General features: G+C 40.5%; 1 protein-coding gene across 2 annotated transcripts in view; it reads left to right on the top strand.

Annotated features, from left to right (window-relative positions):
- slc66a2 (solute carrier family 66 member 2) overlaps positions 1-15,420 on the top strand; it is a 41,117-nt gene that overhangs the window by 10,685 nt on the left and 15,012 nt on the right. For both annotated transcript variants that reach the window (XM_004563696.2, XM_004563697.2), the window contains one exon: positions 7,203-7,419. In XM_004563696.2, the coding sequence (XP_004563753.1) occupies positions 7,203-7,419 (217 nt within the window). The remainder of the gene's footprint in view (positions 1-7,202; positions 7,420-15,420) is intronic.

The raw sequence follows: 15,420 nt of genomic DNA, 5'->3' as shown, positions 1-15,420 counted from the left end.
GAAAACAAAGGCACTGCGCATGCGCGTTTTACTCCCATTCTATCGCGATATTTCATTTTCCTATCGTTGCCTAACATTATACCGGTATTACCGTGAACGGTATAATATGGCCCAGCCCTACTTCCTGACACATCTTCTTAAGGCGCATCCACACATGAAGCAACTAGCAGTCACATGGCAACCAGAGACCACTGAAAGTCAGTAACACCAAGAGACTTCAAATGACTGCTAACAGAATAACCATTGATGACATGAACTGGGTCGAGCTTTGAGACAAGCCACTGAAGCACCAACCAGTGAGAGCTAAGAAGATATATGACATATCAGTGAATGCTAAACACATTAGAAGAGTACCAAGGCAACAGAAGCCTACAATGTCCACTAGCGACTGGCCATTAATGACAAAGCGATGAGCAGATCACTTCCCTGACATCCTACTGTGAACTACACTGGAAAATGGAAACCTGGCAGTGTAAAGGGAATGCTGGGTATCAGTGTTGGTGACTTTTAGAACGTCTACATCAGGGGTGTCCAACTCCAGGCCTCAAGTGATTAGTTCATTATCAGGCCTCTGGAGAACTACAAGACATGAGGAGGTCATTTAGCCATTTAAATCAGCTGTGTTGGATCAAGGACACATCTAAAACCTGCAGGACACCGGCCCTCGAGGCCTGGAGTTGGACACCCCTGGTCTACATAAACACAAATTCATTCAGAGTCCAGTCACAACCACACATTCCTACACAAATAGTGACAAGGTTGCTGCAAAATGACTGTCACCTGTACAGTGCTGCAGACTGAATAGAGTTGGAGAAAATGGACTGGTAATATTAACTAGGCAATTTTAGACTCCATGGCAAAACACAATATATATCTTAGTATTTCTATGAAGTCGGCGAAACACAAGCCGTTCTGAGTTCTTTATGTTCCTTCTCAGTCATGTGGCTACACCCAGATGGTATACAATCCCAAATTCTTTTTTTTAATTTAAGATTTTCTTTGATGTAAAAAAAAAAAAAATAATAATTAGTAAAAGTCCAAATGTAAAAAGGAGTCTCTTTTTGTAGCATTTTTCCCACAAAAAGAAAAGCGTCCCTGTGCTGATGTGGTGAAGAATTTAATAACTACAGTTATGTTATGTGATTATGTCACAATGATTCAGTGGTCCCATATCACAGAGATGTTGGCCTAATGATGTTATGGAGGTACATGGCAATACAAAAGATTTCCATTTCTTTCTATTGTCTGGGAATGGCTCATTGCTCATTTTGGTCCCATGGGGGTCTGCACCTGTATAGCTTCATTGGGTTTGGCAGCTTAGAATATATCACCTTATCCTGTAGGTGAAGTTATCCATTCCCTACAGGCAGGAAGGAGCTGAACTTTTAGACTGAATGTGGAGGAAGTTGCTGTGACTTGGCAGTGAAAGCCTATTAGTCACCGTGAAAAAGCTACCTGTCCAAATTTCAGAAAATGAAGCCCGCTGCGATCCAGGTTCAATTTCCCAGGTTGTTATAACCGTCTTTTATAATAATGTTCTCGCTTGTCCCACGGGTGCTTTTGAGTGACAGCCATTATTTCAACTACCCCCTTAGACTTTTCTGGGGCCTAACTGAAGCTGGCAGGAAACAGCCGGTAAACAAGCGATTGGAATCGCCAGCTCTGACCCGTGCCTTCCTACACATGTACTGCAACCCTGCGGGACTACAAACTGAGACATTCGGCCACCGCAGGGAGTCTATTGTGTGCAGCTTCAGTCTGTTCCCACACAATGCCACAACGGCTGCCACACAGCATGGGGATTAAAGGGGAAGGCAAGAATTCCCCCGGGCACGCAAGTGGCACAGCAAGAGAGGGTGTATGGTAGGGAATGGCCAAGGTACACTACAGTAATAAACATCCATTTGTGGTCGCTGTGAAGTGGGCCGACAGACTACTTTTAAAAAATGTTTGCTACTTTTCAGTGCTGAAGGCAAATAAGTCTCCAGAAATTGCACATGCATGATTGAAAGCTGATTACGAGGCAGCACCGACGTGAAGGAGCGCATTTACTGGAATAGGAAGCTGAAATTGCACAACAGTTAAGATGCATGTCCCGGTCACAGTGTTTGCCTTTTATTTGCGAAGGTTAACAGTCTTCATTTGAAAGGTGTTGCAGAATCGGTGATCATGCAGTCAGGTTGCAAGATGGAAAAAAATGAAGCTTTCATTTCATGCCTTAGCATGAAATGAAAGCCTCTCCAGCCCCCGGTTCATTACATCAGTGAAAACTGGGAGAGAAGTCAAGAAAAAGAAATCCTGTCGATACATTAGTGCTCACACATTTACATCGAGAAAGAGAACAAATGATGTTATGGCTCAAAAAGGTTAGGGTGCAGTATGAAATTACCTTTATTAATTAGCCTTACACAGTGCAGCTTTCAGGTTTCTTTTTGGGGGGTTTTAACTCGATTGTATAGGTAACAGTGAGGCTACACACTGCACTACTACTAAGTAGCAGAAGAGCTGATATAGGAGAGGCATTCCACTGCCTATTAATTACATCTATACATCCATTTTCTTAACTTGGTGTATCATGCAGTCTTTCACAGGACTAACAGAGAGCATCCACACTCATGTTCACATCTGTGGCTAATTTTGAATTACTAATGGTTATGTGATGCAATGCAAAATACTTTATTTATACTGTATTTGGAAAATTGTTTCTTACAGCAGCTGAATTTATTGACGTTTTTATTTTTATTATTATTATTATTTTCTCATTTGCACCTACGGTCAATTTAGAATCACCAATATGTCTAACCCCATGTATGACTTTGGACTGTGGGAGGCGAGAGTACCTGGAGAGAATCCACTCTGACACAGGAAGAGCATGCAAACTAAGCACTTTTTATTTTTCAATTTCCTGAATAAGATATATCCTGATATATCTGGAATCAAACAAAACCCCACCCTTGTTCTTTAGATTATCTTGCAGGGAAGCCAGTTTTCCTCATAAAAGGTCAGGATTCTCCAAATACATGCCGATATACATCCTGCTGGTAAAGGATGTATATCGGGACATATACTCTTGATGGTTCCATTTCCAAACCATAAATGCAACTTATCACAACAGGAATGTATCTGAGTTGAACATGGACATTATACTTGGTTACAGACAACATTGAAAAGTAAATATTCCTGTCATAATTCTTTGAGGTCTGCTTAAAGTCTGTTTGAAGTGCATATGCAGAGCTGGTGCATTTTGGTAGACAGCCAAAGAAAAGCTTACCACAAAACGGAAAAGTTATGACAAATCAGACTATAAGGCAAAAAGAAAGTGCAGCTTTATGGTTTCATGGACAAAAGAATTTCTGTGGCTGCAATATGACGAGCTAAATAACCAGGGCTGCACATAAGTGGTCCGCAGGTGCGCATTCGCTGTCAAAATAAAAAACACGCACAAGGGTTAGGGTTAAATTTAAAAACTGTACTTTTGAGTTAAAATATATATCGTTAGCTTCATAGCATAAGTGCCTAAGTCATTGACTTAGTCAAATGACTTAGGCAATTATGCTATGAAGCTAACGATATTTATAATTTTAATAAATGACAAATTAAAAAGGCATGAACATTTTTTTGTATCGAAAAAATATTGAACCGTGAATTTTGTGTATCGTTGCACCCCTAAAATATATATATATATATATATCATTCAGTTAAAAGCATGATGGAAATTGCCTAAATGAAGAATTTTACGACAAGGAGCAGGTGCATCTAGTACAGGTTAAACTGCTGCAAAAACCCACAGAGCCCAGCAGCCAGTGCAACAAATTCTGGATCTTTGGCTTTTCGTTAGCATTAGCAGCACATGCTGCGTCTGATGTGAAAGGACCTATATGCTGCGCACTGTGACTCACAGCAATGGTCCCGGGTCAGCCCTGACTTTGTGTTAAGCTAATCCTAAAGTAATAATGGTTTTTCTAACCACTGACATACCACAACTTTATCCTTTCAACAGCTGCTGAAAGTTAGGTGACCTAGCTTCTATCGGATATTTATATAGAGATCCTCCTCCAGCTTCAAACTGTATTACCCTTCAAGGACCTGAAGCTCCATAAAGCACCCCTCCGACAGCCAAACCCATCTGTTCCCTGATTGGTCAATGTCATGTCAATCACAAATTTAACTATCCAATCAGATGAAAGGAAGAAAAATAGGGTCAAAATTCGTACTTGTAACTTGAAACTTGAGTGCAGAGTTTGACACTTATTTTTTGGCAAAGTCCACACACAAATCTTTTTTACGCATACACATCTTTTTTACACACACACACAAATTCTTTTTACACATACAAATCCTGATTTACAAGTACAAAATATTTATGACCACAATTTGAGCCCATACTGGCACCCATTGTTTTCATTACCGGCAGTCACATGTGGTTCCTACCATATATTCAGTTTTGTACTTGTGGTGTGATGGCTTTAGCTCTAGGTTGGTGTTGAACGATGTTTGATTGCCCTTCATCACTTCTGACTATATTTGGCTGTTATCACAGAGTGCCAGCCTGGTGCTGGCTGGCCCAGATTCATAGTCCTTTGGCTCAGCTGCAAGCAGGGCTTCACAACCACACCAGATATCTACGCCTGCAGTATAAACACTGCTTTAGAGCACACATAACAGCTGTCTGTGGGTATTCTTAATTAAACTCAGAACAGGAGTAAGTACATGCTCCAGCGTACCACTGAAAGCTCCACTTTCCTTTTGTTCAATACTATATTGTGTTACCATCTTGGATACTGATTTTTTTTTTCCATGGTAAAATCTTAGTGTGTGCTGGATTGGCAGGCTATGACCTGCTTTAAATGGCTCTTTGAGAATTCAATTACATTTGTTGTATTTGTTTAGCTTTGCTTTCAAAGAGATACAATTGAATTGGCTCAGTTTTAAAGAGCTGGGTTTCTGGCACAGTTTCGTAAATATATGTGGAAATGCCATCGAAATGTCAGAATCGGTTGCCATTAATTCTGTAATGAAACAACCATCCATTCACTCTTAAACTCAAATGTCATAAACATTCCCACTCTTTTACTTCAGATTTTATCAAGTCTGTGTGAAATTTAAAAAAAAAAAAGAAAAAAAAGAAAGGGATTGTCCAATTCAGGCATTTGGCTAAGCAATGGTTGGCATTTGGTATTGTTTTCTGTTTTTCTTCTGCAGTTCATAGGCTTTTCTCAGGAGGCCTATACAGGCCTATGCAGTTGGCTTTCGTGGAGCACTTAGATGTGCCATTTAGATAAGCAAAGCCTCATTTAGACATGATTAAGTAAATCAGCTCGATTACATTTGTTGCTTGTAGAAATTGCATTTGCGATGCAGCAGTGGGAGTTCAGCCATGATTGGACTTTCATGGTTAAAGCTTTCACTCTCCTAATTTTTTACTTGTGTTGTGGTTTCACTGCCTTAATACAATAACGATATATCGCATGTGTTTAGTCATCAAAGACTTTATAGGCAAAGTTGAATTAATGTCACCGTTTCCTTCAGTTAAAGTTGAGTCTTGGGCGATGAAGCCGGGAGACATAACAGTGTGATTAGTATTGGCTTGTTTGCTTATTACAGGAAGACAGTGCTGCTGTGATCAGATTCTTTACCTAATAATTACATACACAAGAATGCACATGAGAGGCACTGGGACTGATAACAGGGTTTAAATCATTCATCAGTGTCTCTATTCCCATTCATCCCATTACTACAACGGAAAAGAAACACAACCTCGGCTGACCGTCACACACTCCTTTCACAGTTTTTCACCACATTCTCTCTTCCTCCCCCTCATCCACTCATCAAGACCACAAGTAAAATGTTTCTGTTTTACAAGAATCTTAATGAGAACTGATTCCAGTGGGGACCGGCTCAGATATTTGTTGCATGGTAACATGGTGTGTGTTCTGATTATGAGAAGGGAATTGTGACATATTAATTTTTGTAGTTATTTAATTAAATAAAAAATAACAGCAGTAGTTTGTTTGATTTTATCAACTTGAGGCTTCAATAAATAAATAAATAAAAACAGAGAGGATTAGTAGATGATCCCTTGTCTCCAGTGCTGGAAAACAAGAAATTGGCACCACAAAATTGCCTTTGACTATTAAACGATGAATCGAACATCATTTCCAAATGGTAATAAGCATTTGGGATTTTAATTATGAATGTTAAAATTCTGCCCTACCTATAAGAAAAATACACCTTCTACACAAGAAATATTACAACTTAATGTGCAGATTACTAAAAGGTTTGCAGAGCTCATCCACTGAGGATGAAGCTTTTTTTTAATTAAATTACAAGTTACAAGAACATTTACCCCAAATGCAACGATTTAATGACGTATTCTGGGGTACTGTTTTCAGAATTTTGGCAATAAAAATATCCTAACAGAGTAAATCCAACTGAATTCACCTGATTAGGGTCATGTATTTAAATTTCATTTAATTACATCAGATGAAAGTGTCTCCACAGTAAAAGAAGGCCATGTCTTCCTGGTCAGGGGCTAATTTAACTCCATCTGATTAGGTGTAGGTATTTTAACTCACCTGGTTAGGCTTAGGCACTTAGCAATTAGGATCAACCCAGTGGTTCCAGTGGTGACCATTGGTGGCATGGTGGTGCGGTGAACAGCATTTCCTGGTTAAATCACCGACTCGGGCCTTTTGCATGGAGTTTGCATTAATCTATATGTTGATGTGAGATAAATAATGAGCTTGAAGTGTACAGAATAAAGCACTGCATCAATGCATAGTTAAATGTGGCCAATAGTCTGAAGGACTTTGAGTATTCAGTAAAGCTGCATCAAAACATGGAGGATTGCTTATCACAGATCACTGTGAAGCCTGACGGTTGGTCAGTAGTGAACATTCCAGGAGCCAGTTATCTGGGAAACCATCGAATGTTTTTATTGGCCTGTCAAATATCAGTCACTGGTATCGTGTGTGCTCATTGGTTGCCAGCATAATTTTTTAAAATCGTAATCACATGAATTTACTGACTTTTTATAGTCTCTGGTTTTAACGGATGCATCTTAAGATTGGAAAAGCAGTATATAAATAAAAGTGCCTTCCATAGTTGGGATTAGACCATTAGGAACCATTTTTTTAAATGAATCTTTTTAGAAGAATGATTTTTAAACTCATTTCTGTGTCTCTCATGTTATGCACCTTTAGATTTTGACTGGAACTACTTCTGGTCATGGAGTCGTTTTGTGGACTATGTGCAGTGCGTGCTGGCCTTCACTCTGGTGGCAGCGTACATCACCTACCTCCTCCTGGACTCGGTTTTGTTCGTGGAGACTTTGGGATTCCTGGCAGTCTTCACCGAAGCAATGCTGGGTACACCGCAGCTCTACTGCAACTATCAGAACAAATCCACAGAAGGCATGAGGTACATCTGCCATTTTCATAAAGAATCCACTTTATGTATTCAGTCATGAGGGGATGCAATGGATAAAAACTTGGATCTTGAAAGCAGACTCAAAGCAAGCATTGTGGGAATATTTGGATTAGAAGAAAGGCAGATGAAAGCAGTACTGAACTCTTAGATCTTTTTCCCAATTGTATCAGCAATGACCTTCTAGAGCTCAGTCAAAGTGCTTGTGAAGATTTTATTAAGATTGGTATTCTCATATATACATCCCAGTGACTGAGCCCTACCAAAACACAAAGCAGACAGTTATTAGACAATACATATGTGCTCTGCTGTTTTGGCGTTGAGCTCAGATGACAAGTTGAGGTATCTCCATGTGTTTTTTGGTCAAATTTCTGAGCAAAAAGCTTTGTTTGTGGAGAAACCAAAGAGTAGCTAACAGCATTTGGAGGGCTTGGAAGTCATTTTTACCCTTACCCTTAGCCGCTACAATACTTGCAGCTCGTTTTATGAATGCTCACCATTCGAAATACTGTAACAAAAATTTATTACACCAGGCAGTGACTTTGAGCCACTGTAACACCCTTATTCTTTTCTTCTTCTGATGTTCTGTTGTAAATCTGCTGCTGTGTGTGAGATGATTATCCTGTTGCATGAGATGACCCCACATTTGACTCTAGAATACTTTGGTAGACAGAGGAGTAACTCAGGAGCTGCAAAATAGCCCAAATCATCACACTTCCACCGCCGTGCTTGACAGTGGGTTAGGGTTAGGGTTTGCGCTGATGTGCTGTGTTTGGTTTTCGACAAACGTGCTACAGTGCATTATGGTCAGACATCTCCACTTTGATCTCGTCTATAAAAGGAACATTTTTCCAGATGTCTTGTAGTTTGTTCAGTGCAAATTTGGGACGATTTATGTTTTTTAAAGATCTTTGTTACAAATAAGCTGCAACCATTAAGCTTGTTCATGATATAATTAGCCAGTTGTTTAATTACTTGTTGCTTAGACATATAAAACAGCCAGCAAGAGTTTGTAAAACAAATGTACTTCAAAAATAGAAAAAAGGAATCAATCTTAAAAACTACTGAACCCATCAGTTGCTCAGCTGACACTGGTCTATTTATGTATGCAAGCCTGCAATTTTCAACAACACTGTCATCATGAAAGACACATTGATCCGGGCGGCTTTTTAAGCTTGTTATTGGTGGTGCAAATCTAAATGGAAAAAACATCCCAGAAGGTATGCAGTTCTCAGGAAAGCACCCTAATTGGCAGTTCCCGCTAGAGGGTCCCAAGAAATCTTTTGTCCAAAAATGCAGTATGACACTGTGAAAGTTAAGCCACGCCCCCAAATTCAATTGACAGATGTGTCCTGCAGGGACCTGGGATTTTAACTGGATAACAAACATTTGACCCAAATGTTCTCACCACTAAAACTTAAAAGTTCTGACATGACGTAAAGGTTCAAATCTCTCATCTTAGAATGGAAACAAGGAACCTTACACACTGTATTCCTATTCATTTTAGTTGTTTATCAGACTGTATTAATGTTAGACTACAAACCCCCCCCCCCCCCAAAATCAGAAGATGGGAGATAATAAGACCCAAACTTAGAAAAGGATAGACTCAGTCTTCAGGCTTCTTAGAGAAGTTTGCCACTATAATCAACTTTAAATGCAGAATGGTTATTGGCCAACACGCTCTTATTTTCATCAACTACTTAGGTCTTCAGTGTAATTTATCGAGAGTCAGCCCAATGAAAATTAAAACAGATTTAGTCCTGTCCTCGATTAATGATACTGTCTTTGCCCTGTTAAATAATGTTTCTTTTGTGAGTGCCGCTTCCATCACAGACAGCTCTGTGGCTGTACAGCAGCACACCGTAATGATTCCAGATGATATTGTCGCACATGTGATCATTAACACTGACACATGCTTATTAAGTATCTCTGGCACCTGAAGTAAGAGCACGGCTCACAGCAACCATGTGTTAATTCAGCCTGACAATTGGCTATCTGAAGTTTTGCCTGAGAATCAGTATGGTAATGAAGTATTCTGTTTCCCCACGTCAGTTGCTAATGTGTCATTTAGGCTCATTAATGAAGATCTGCATCAAGCCTCAGGCTGTAATTAGAGACTGTGATATAATATTGATTTTTTTGAAAGCATATACAGTTTCAGAATTGGCCCTAGCAGCTCTCTGAGCTGTGGCCAAGCCCTGGTAACTGCTTTTTGGAATTGTATACTTTGTTACAGTAATTGCAGGCATGGATTTAAAAAGAACCCACAGAGAATCCATATGATTAAACTAGATTTAGATAGAGATGTTTAAGTTGCTAAAAGTACTTGGAAAGATTAAACTGATGATGTCCATATGAAAAGACCTGTTCATCTGAGATTGTTCACAGAACATGCAATAAAAAGCTTTCTCACAGTGTGTGTCCTGCCTTAGAGCAGAACCCCCTCACACACACACAAACACACACACACACGCACACTCATATACCCTCCTCTCTGCTGGTTGACTTTCTGCGGCAGACAGATAACAGAGCTCCAGCAGGGCTGCCTGTCCACTTAACCGGCCATGACAGCTCCCACGCTGGGCCTTTCCATACCCTCTCTGTCCAATGCCTTATTTATTTTTGATTTCCTTATATTTTCTGCCCACCCGACACACTCTCCACCACCAACATTGTCCTTTAAGCTCTCTACACTGTGTGATTGCTGAAGGACCCCACACTCAGTTGTTCTTATATTGCTAAATCTGGTGCATTTTGTGATTTTTGTGTGATTAGAAAGTGTTTCTTACTTGTTTGCTAGGTTCCTCTTCCCCTGACAAAGTTAGCTGTTTTCTACACTGCATTTCGACAAACCTGTAGGCAAAGGTTGTAAACATTATTTTGGGTCAGGGCAGGCATAATGGTATCTCTATGGTGCATTGGAGACTGTCTGTGCTCTCAGTTGTACTCTGTAAAATATATTTTAGATGCTCTAAAGGAATATGTTGGTTTTTGTGCTGCTTTTATGACTGAGTTTCTTGTTCTGGCCTGTAGAAAAGAATTTTATTCTTCTGAAGTACTGACAGCACACAGAAATGTTTGTCATTGATGTTGATAGGAAGAACCATATATGCTGCTGTCAAAACAGGAGGAAAAAAATTTTGTGGGAAAATACATCATGATGGAATTACAGGCAAATAGCCAACAGCCGTTTTAATCATAGATTTAATCGGGCTCTACGACGTGTTCCACTATCTGTATTTACAAAAAGATTGCAATGGCAAGAAGTGGGAACTCTCTTTTACGCAGTCTTGTCATTGCAGTTGCTGATTTTTGTGACTCACCGTGTTGCTTATGAATTTCTAGGAGTTTCTTTCTCATCTTGATTCATTTAATTAAACTCGGCCCTATATGTTACACACTGTTATGGCCCGTCTAGGGGTGGCCAGACCACAACATAAGGGTGATCCATCCTCGTCAGACCCCGAGCAGCCACATCACACAATTGGTGGCATTAATAGTAGTTTAATAATGATTTATTTACAATATGTTGATTCATTAGGTCATTTGACACAAAAGAACTAGCTGGCTATAGCTTCGGGGTGGACCTAACGCCAAAACAACAAACAAAAGGAGCCTATCTCGAGGATTTACCAAACTTAACTGACCAAAAGAATCAAACTAAATGAAAGCAACTTGCCTCCCTAACGACGAAAAACAGGAGAAAACTATAATCAAACAAAAAGGCAGTCCACCCCTACATGCTCCTGTACTCCTGGTCTGCTGGTTGGAATGAGGTGAGGATGAATGACTGGCCGTCCATGGCGGTGTCATCATATGAGCCATCTCCAGCTGGTTAGCCAATCCGTATGATCCTTCTTCTGGTTCCACCAATCACGGAGAGGTACCTGTACACTGAGATTTGCATATTAAACAGCATTACATCAGGAGTCGTAACACACATAGTCACATGACAAAGAACATTTATTCTGAGCTCTGTACAGCCCAGCAAAGAAGTAAGTACACTCTTACTACTTCCTTAGGAATTAAGAGGGCAGATGCATGTTAACACAATGCTACAATCTCACCAGGAGTGGTTATCCAAGCAAAATGACTTCAAGATCACATCAGAGGAAAAAAACACCCCAAACAAACAAGTGCTATATCTTAGCATGTTAAATTTTAGGTTTATACCTTGTTAGATATCAGGTATGAGCTGTCAAACAAGTGACCAGTTCAGATGTTGTCGGTAGAAAGAAAGCCTAACTACAGAGGTACTGTAAACACTACTGTAAGCCGGAATAGTGTAGCTAGCTAGACTTCTGAGATAAAGTAAATTTTGTTGTCTTATATTGTAGATTAATGCTTTCCAGTAAAACTAACCAAAGTCTTCCCCCCCCCCCCCCCCCCTCATTGCAGCAGATGGCTGCCTTTCCCTTTGCCCTAGTTTTGCTCCAGGTTTCTTCCTGTTAAAAGGGAGTTATTCTTTCCCACTGTCACGATTCCCTATAAAGTGCCTGTACATAGGGAATGACGACTCTTACTTTGAGATTAATAAAATGGAACTGAATTAAACATCAGTTTCATTAGTTTAAAGTTTTTCACTTTAACCATATTACCTTGCCATGACAACAGATTCCTTTTTATTTTCTGCTGTGTACAGTCAGTTCAGTGAGTAATCGTATAGGATCTTTGTCGCTGCATCTACATCTAACTAACCACCACTATGTTTTCATGGGATCACAAGTTATTGAATAATTAACCGATTAAGGTAAATAGTAGGGGTGCAACGATACATAAAATTCACAGTTTGGTTCGATACTTTGGTGTCATGGTTCGATATTTTTTCGATACAAAAAAATGTTCATGCTTTTTTAATTTGTCATTTATTAAAATTATAAATATATATTTTAACTCAAACGTACAGTTTTTAAATTTAATGTTGCTGAAACAAGTAGTAATAAAAAAAAATAATTCTATCTGATCGAGAAATCACTCATCTTTGGAAAAGAGAGTTTATTACAGAGAAATGGCTCTTTCCAAAATAAAAGCTATAATATACGCTTCTTCTGGGCTATATTCTCAGCAGCATATTAAACATATCAGGTCCCCATAAGGAGAATCATGTGCTAACGGCTGTCTAAATGACTCGGGTAAAGTTTGTAGCATGCGTGCTTGTTGTTTTTGTCTCCTTCCACTTGTCTTTGCACTAGGATGATGTCGGAGTAAATGTGCAGTCATATTCGTTGTGTTCCCACTAGTGCTGTCAGCGTTAATCTGAAATGACGTTAACGCCACAACACGGCAAATCTCCGTTAACGAGCTACCGCGGATCACCCCGTGCGTGGGGCTGGATGGGTCAACACGTTAACGAGCAAACTGCGCTAACGCAGTAGTTCCCACCCATGTAATTGAGCATTGCGTGGCACATCCGACATACTGTTTTACTTTTGTCCATGACACACTTACCTTCAGGGTCATACGTCACATGAAAACCAAGATAGTAGAGGCCCAACAGCGCCTCTACTACCTGAGGAGACTGCGGAGCGCACACATTCCCAGATCTCTGATGTTGAACTTCTACAACTGTGCCATCAGCAGCGTTCTGACGTATGGATTTCTAGTGTGGTTCCCCAGCTGCACCAAGGCCGATCAGCAAGCACTCCAGCGGGTGGTGAAAGAAGCTGGCAGAATTATTGGAACAAGTCTGCCAGAGATCAGTAATATCTTCCCCACTCGCTGTCTGAGGAGGGTGCACAGTATCCTGCGGGACCAACATCACCCTGCGCGCCACCTTTTCCATCTGCTGCCCTCAGGGAGAAGGTACAGGTCTATACAGGCCAGAACATCCAGACTGGCCAACAGCCTGTATCCACAGGCTGTGAGGCTCCTGAACTCTCTGCCCCCCTCTCACGGACAATAACCATATCCAACTTCTTAATAGCAATGAACTGGTCTGCATTGGTGCATCATATCTTTATTCTCTTCCCCCTCCTGCCCCCCCCCCCCCCTCTTTCTTAAATAGATAACTATCATATCTGATATCATATCTCACAGTACAATAATATTGAATGGGTTGCATTGTTGTATTTTGTCATGTTTCTCAGGTCTTTGTCTGAATTTCTACGAACATTATTGCTAAGGATTGTCTTATTGCATTGGAGTCACACTGGGTTAAATATGTACACTTGGGTTTTAAGGGGTATTTATTATTTTCTTCTTTTTTTTGGGTTGTATGGAAGCCCCAAACGCAATTTCATTGTTCTTGACAATGACAATAAATAAATAAATACTAAATACTAAATAGTTCCAAACGCCACATCTGAATGAGGGTGGGGGGGGGGTTCAATGTGCTATGTTGCAAGGAGCTTAGCTTCTGTCTTGCTAGCTTGCGCTGCGCTCAGTGGATCTGCGCTCGACAGTGCTGCCTAGGCGGAGTAGTCGAGCGCAGATCCACTGAGCTCTCAACACAGACAGCATCGTCAGAAGAAAAGTTGATAAAATAAATTAAAAATGTTGTATTGTTCGATACATATGCGTACCGAACCAAAAGCACTGTATCGAACGGTTCAATATTGATACGAGTATCGTTGCACCCCTAGTAAATAGCAGACCACGTGTGGTCTGCTATTTATAATAGTTGGAAGGATTGCTCTATAATAGTTGGAGCAATCCTTCAAGAACCAAGTTTACATGGAAGACGGTGCCAACTTCTAATAATAATGTCAGTTTATGTGTTTAAATTTAAAGAAATCTATTAAAGATATATGCAGACAAATATTTTTTTCTCCATGAAGCTCAAACTCCAACCATATCTGTTAACCCATTCAATTACATTATATTTACAGTGGGGCAAAAAAGTATTTAGTCAGCCACCGATTGTGCAAGTTCCCCCACCTAAAATGATGACAGAGGTCAGTAATTTGCACCAGAGGTACACTTCAACTGTGAGAGACAGAATGTGAAAAAAAAATCCATGAATCCACATGGTAGGATTTGTAAAGAATTTATTCGTAAATCAGGGTGGAAAATAAGTATTTGGTCAATAACAAAAATACAACTCAATACTTTGTAACATAACCTTTGTTGGCAATAACAGAGGTCAAAGGTTTACTATAGGTCTTTACCAGGTTTGCACACACAGTAGCTGGTATTTTGGCCCATTCCTCCATGCAGATCTTCTCGAGAGCAGTGATGTTTTGGGGCTGTCGCCGAGCAACACGGACTTTCAACTCCCGCCACAGATTTTCTATGGGGTTGAGGTCTGGAGACTGGCTAGGCCACTCCAGGACTTTCAAATGCTTCTTACGGAGCCACTCCTTTGTTGCCCGGGCGGTGTGTTTTGGATCATTGTCATGTTGGAAGACCCAGCCTCGTTTCATCTTCAAAGTTCTCACTGATGGAAGGAGGTTTTGGCTCAAAATCTCACGATACATGGCCCCATTCATTCTGTCCTTAACACGGATCAGTCATCCTGTCCCCTTGGCAGAAAAACAGCCCCATAGCATGATGTTTCCACCCCCATGCTTCACAGTAGGTATGGTGTTCTTGGGATGCAACTCAGTATTCTTCTTCCTCCAAACACGACGAGTTGAGTTTATACCAAAAAGTTCTACTTTGGTTTCATCTGACCACATGACATTCTCCCAATCCTCTGCTGTATCATCCATGTGCTCTCTGGCAAACTTCAGACGGGCCTGGACATGCACTGGCTTCAGCAGCGGAACACGTCTGGCACTGCGGGATTTGATTCCCTGCCGTTGTAGTGTGTTACTGATGGTGACCTTTGTTACTTTGGTCCCAGCTCTCTGCAGGTCATTCACCAGGTCCCCCCGTGTGGTTCTGGGATCTTTGCTCACCGTTCTCATGATCATTTTGACCCCACGGGATGAGATCTTGCGTGGAGCCCCAGATCGAGGGAGATTATCAGTGGTCTTGTATGTCTTCCATTTTCTGCTGATTGCTCCCACAGTTGATTTTTTCACACCAAGCTGCTTGCCTATTGTAGATTCACTC

The sequence above is a fragment of the Maylandia zebra genome, linkage group LG22 (genome assembly GCF_041146795.1).
Source record: "Maylandia zebra isolate NMK-2024a linkage group LG22, Mzebra_GT3a, whole genome shotgun sequence".
Classification (NCBI taxonomy): domain Eukaryota; kingdom Metazoa; phylum Chordata; class Actinopteri; order Cichliformes; family Cichlidae; genus Maylandia; species Maylandia zebra.
Note: the sequence above shows the minus strand (reverse complement) of the source record. Positions and strands in the feature narration are given on the sequence as shown.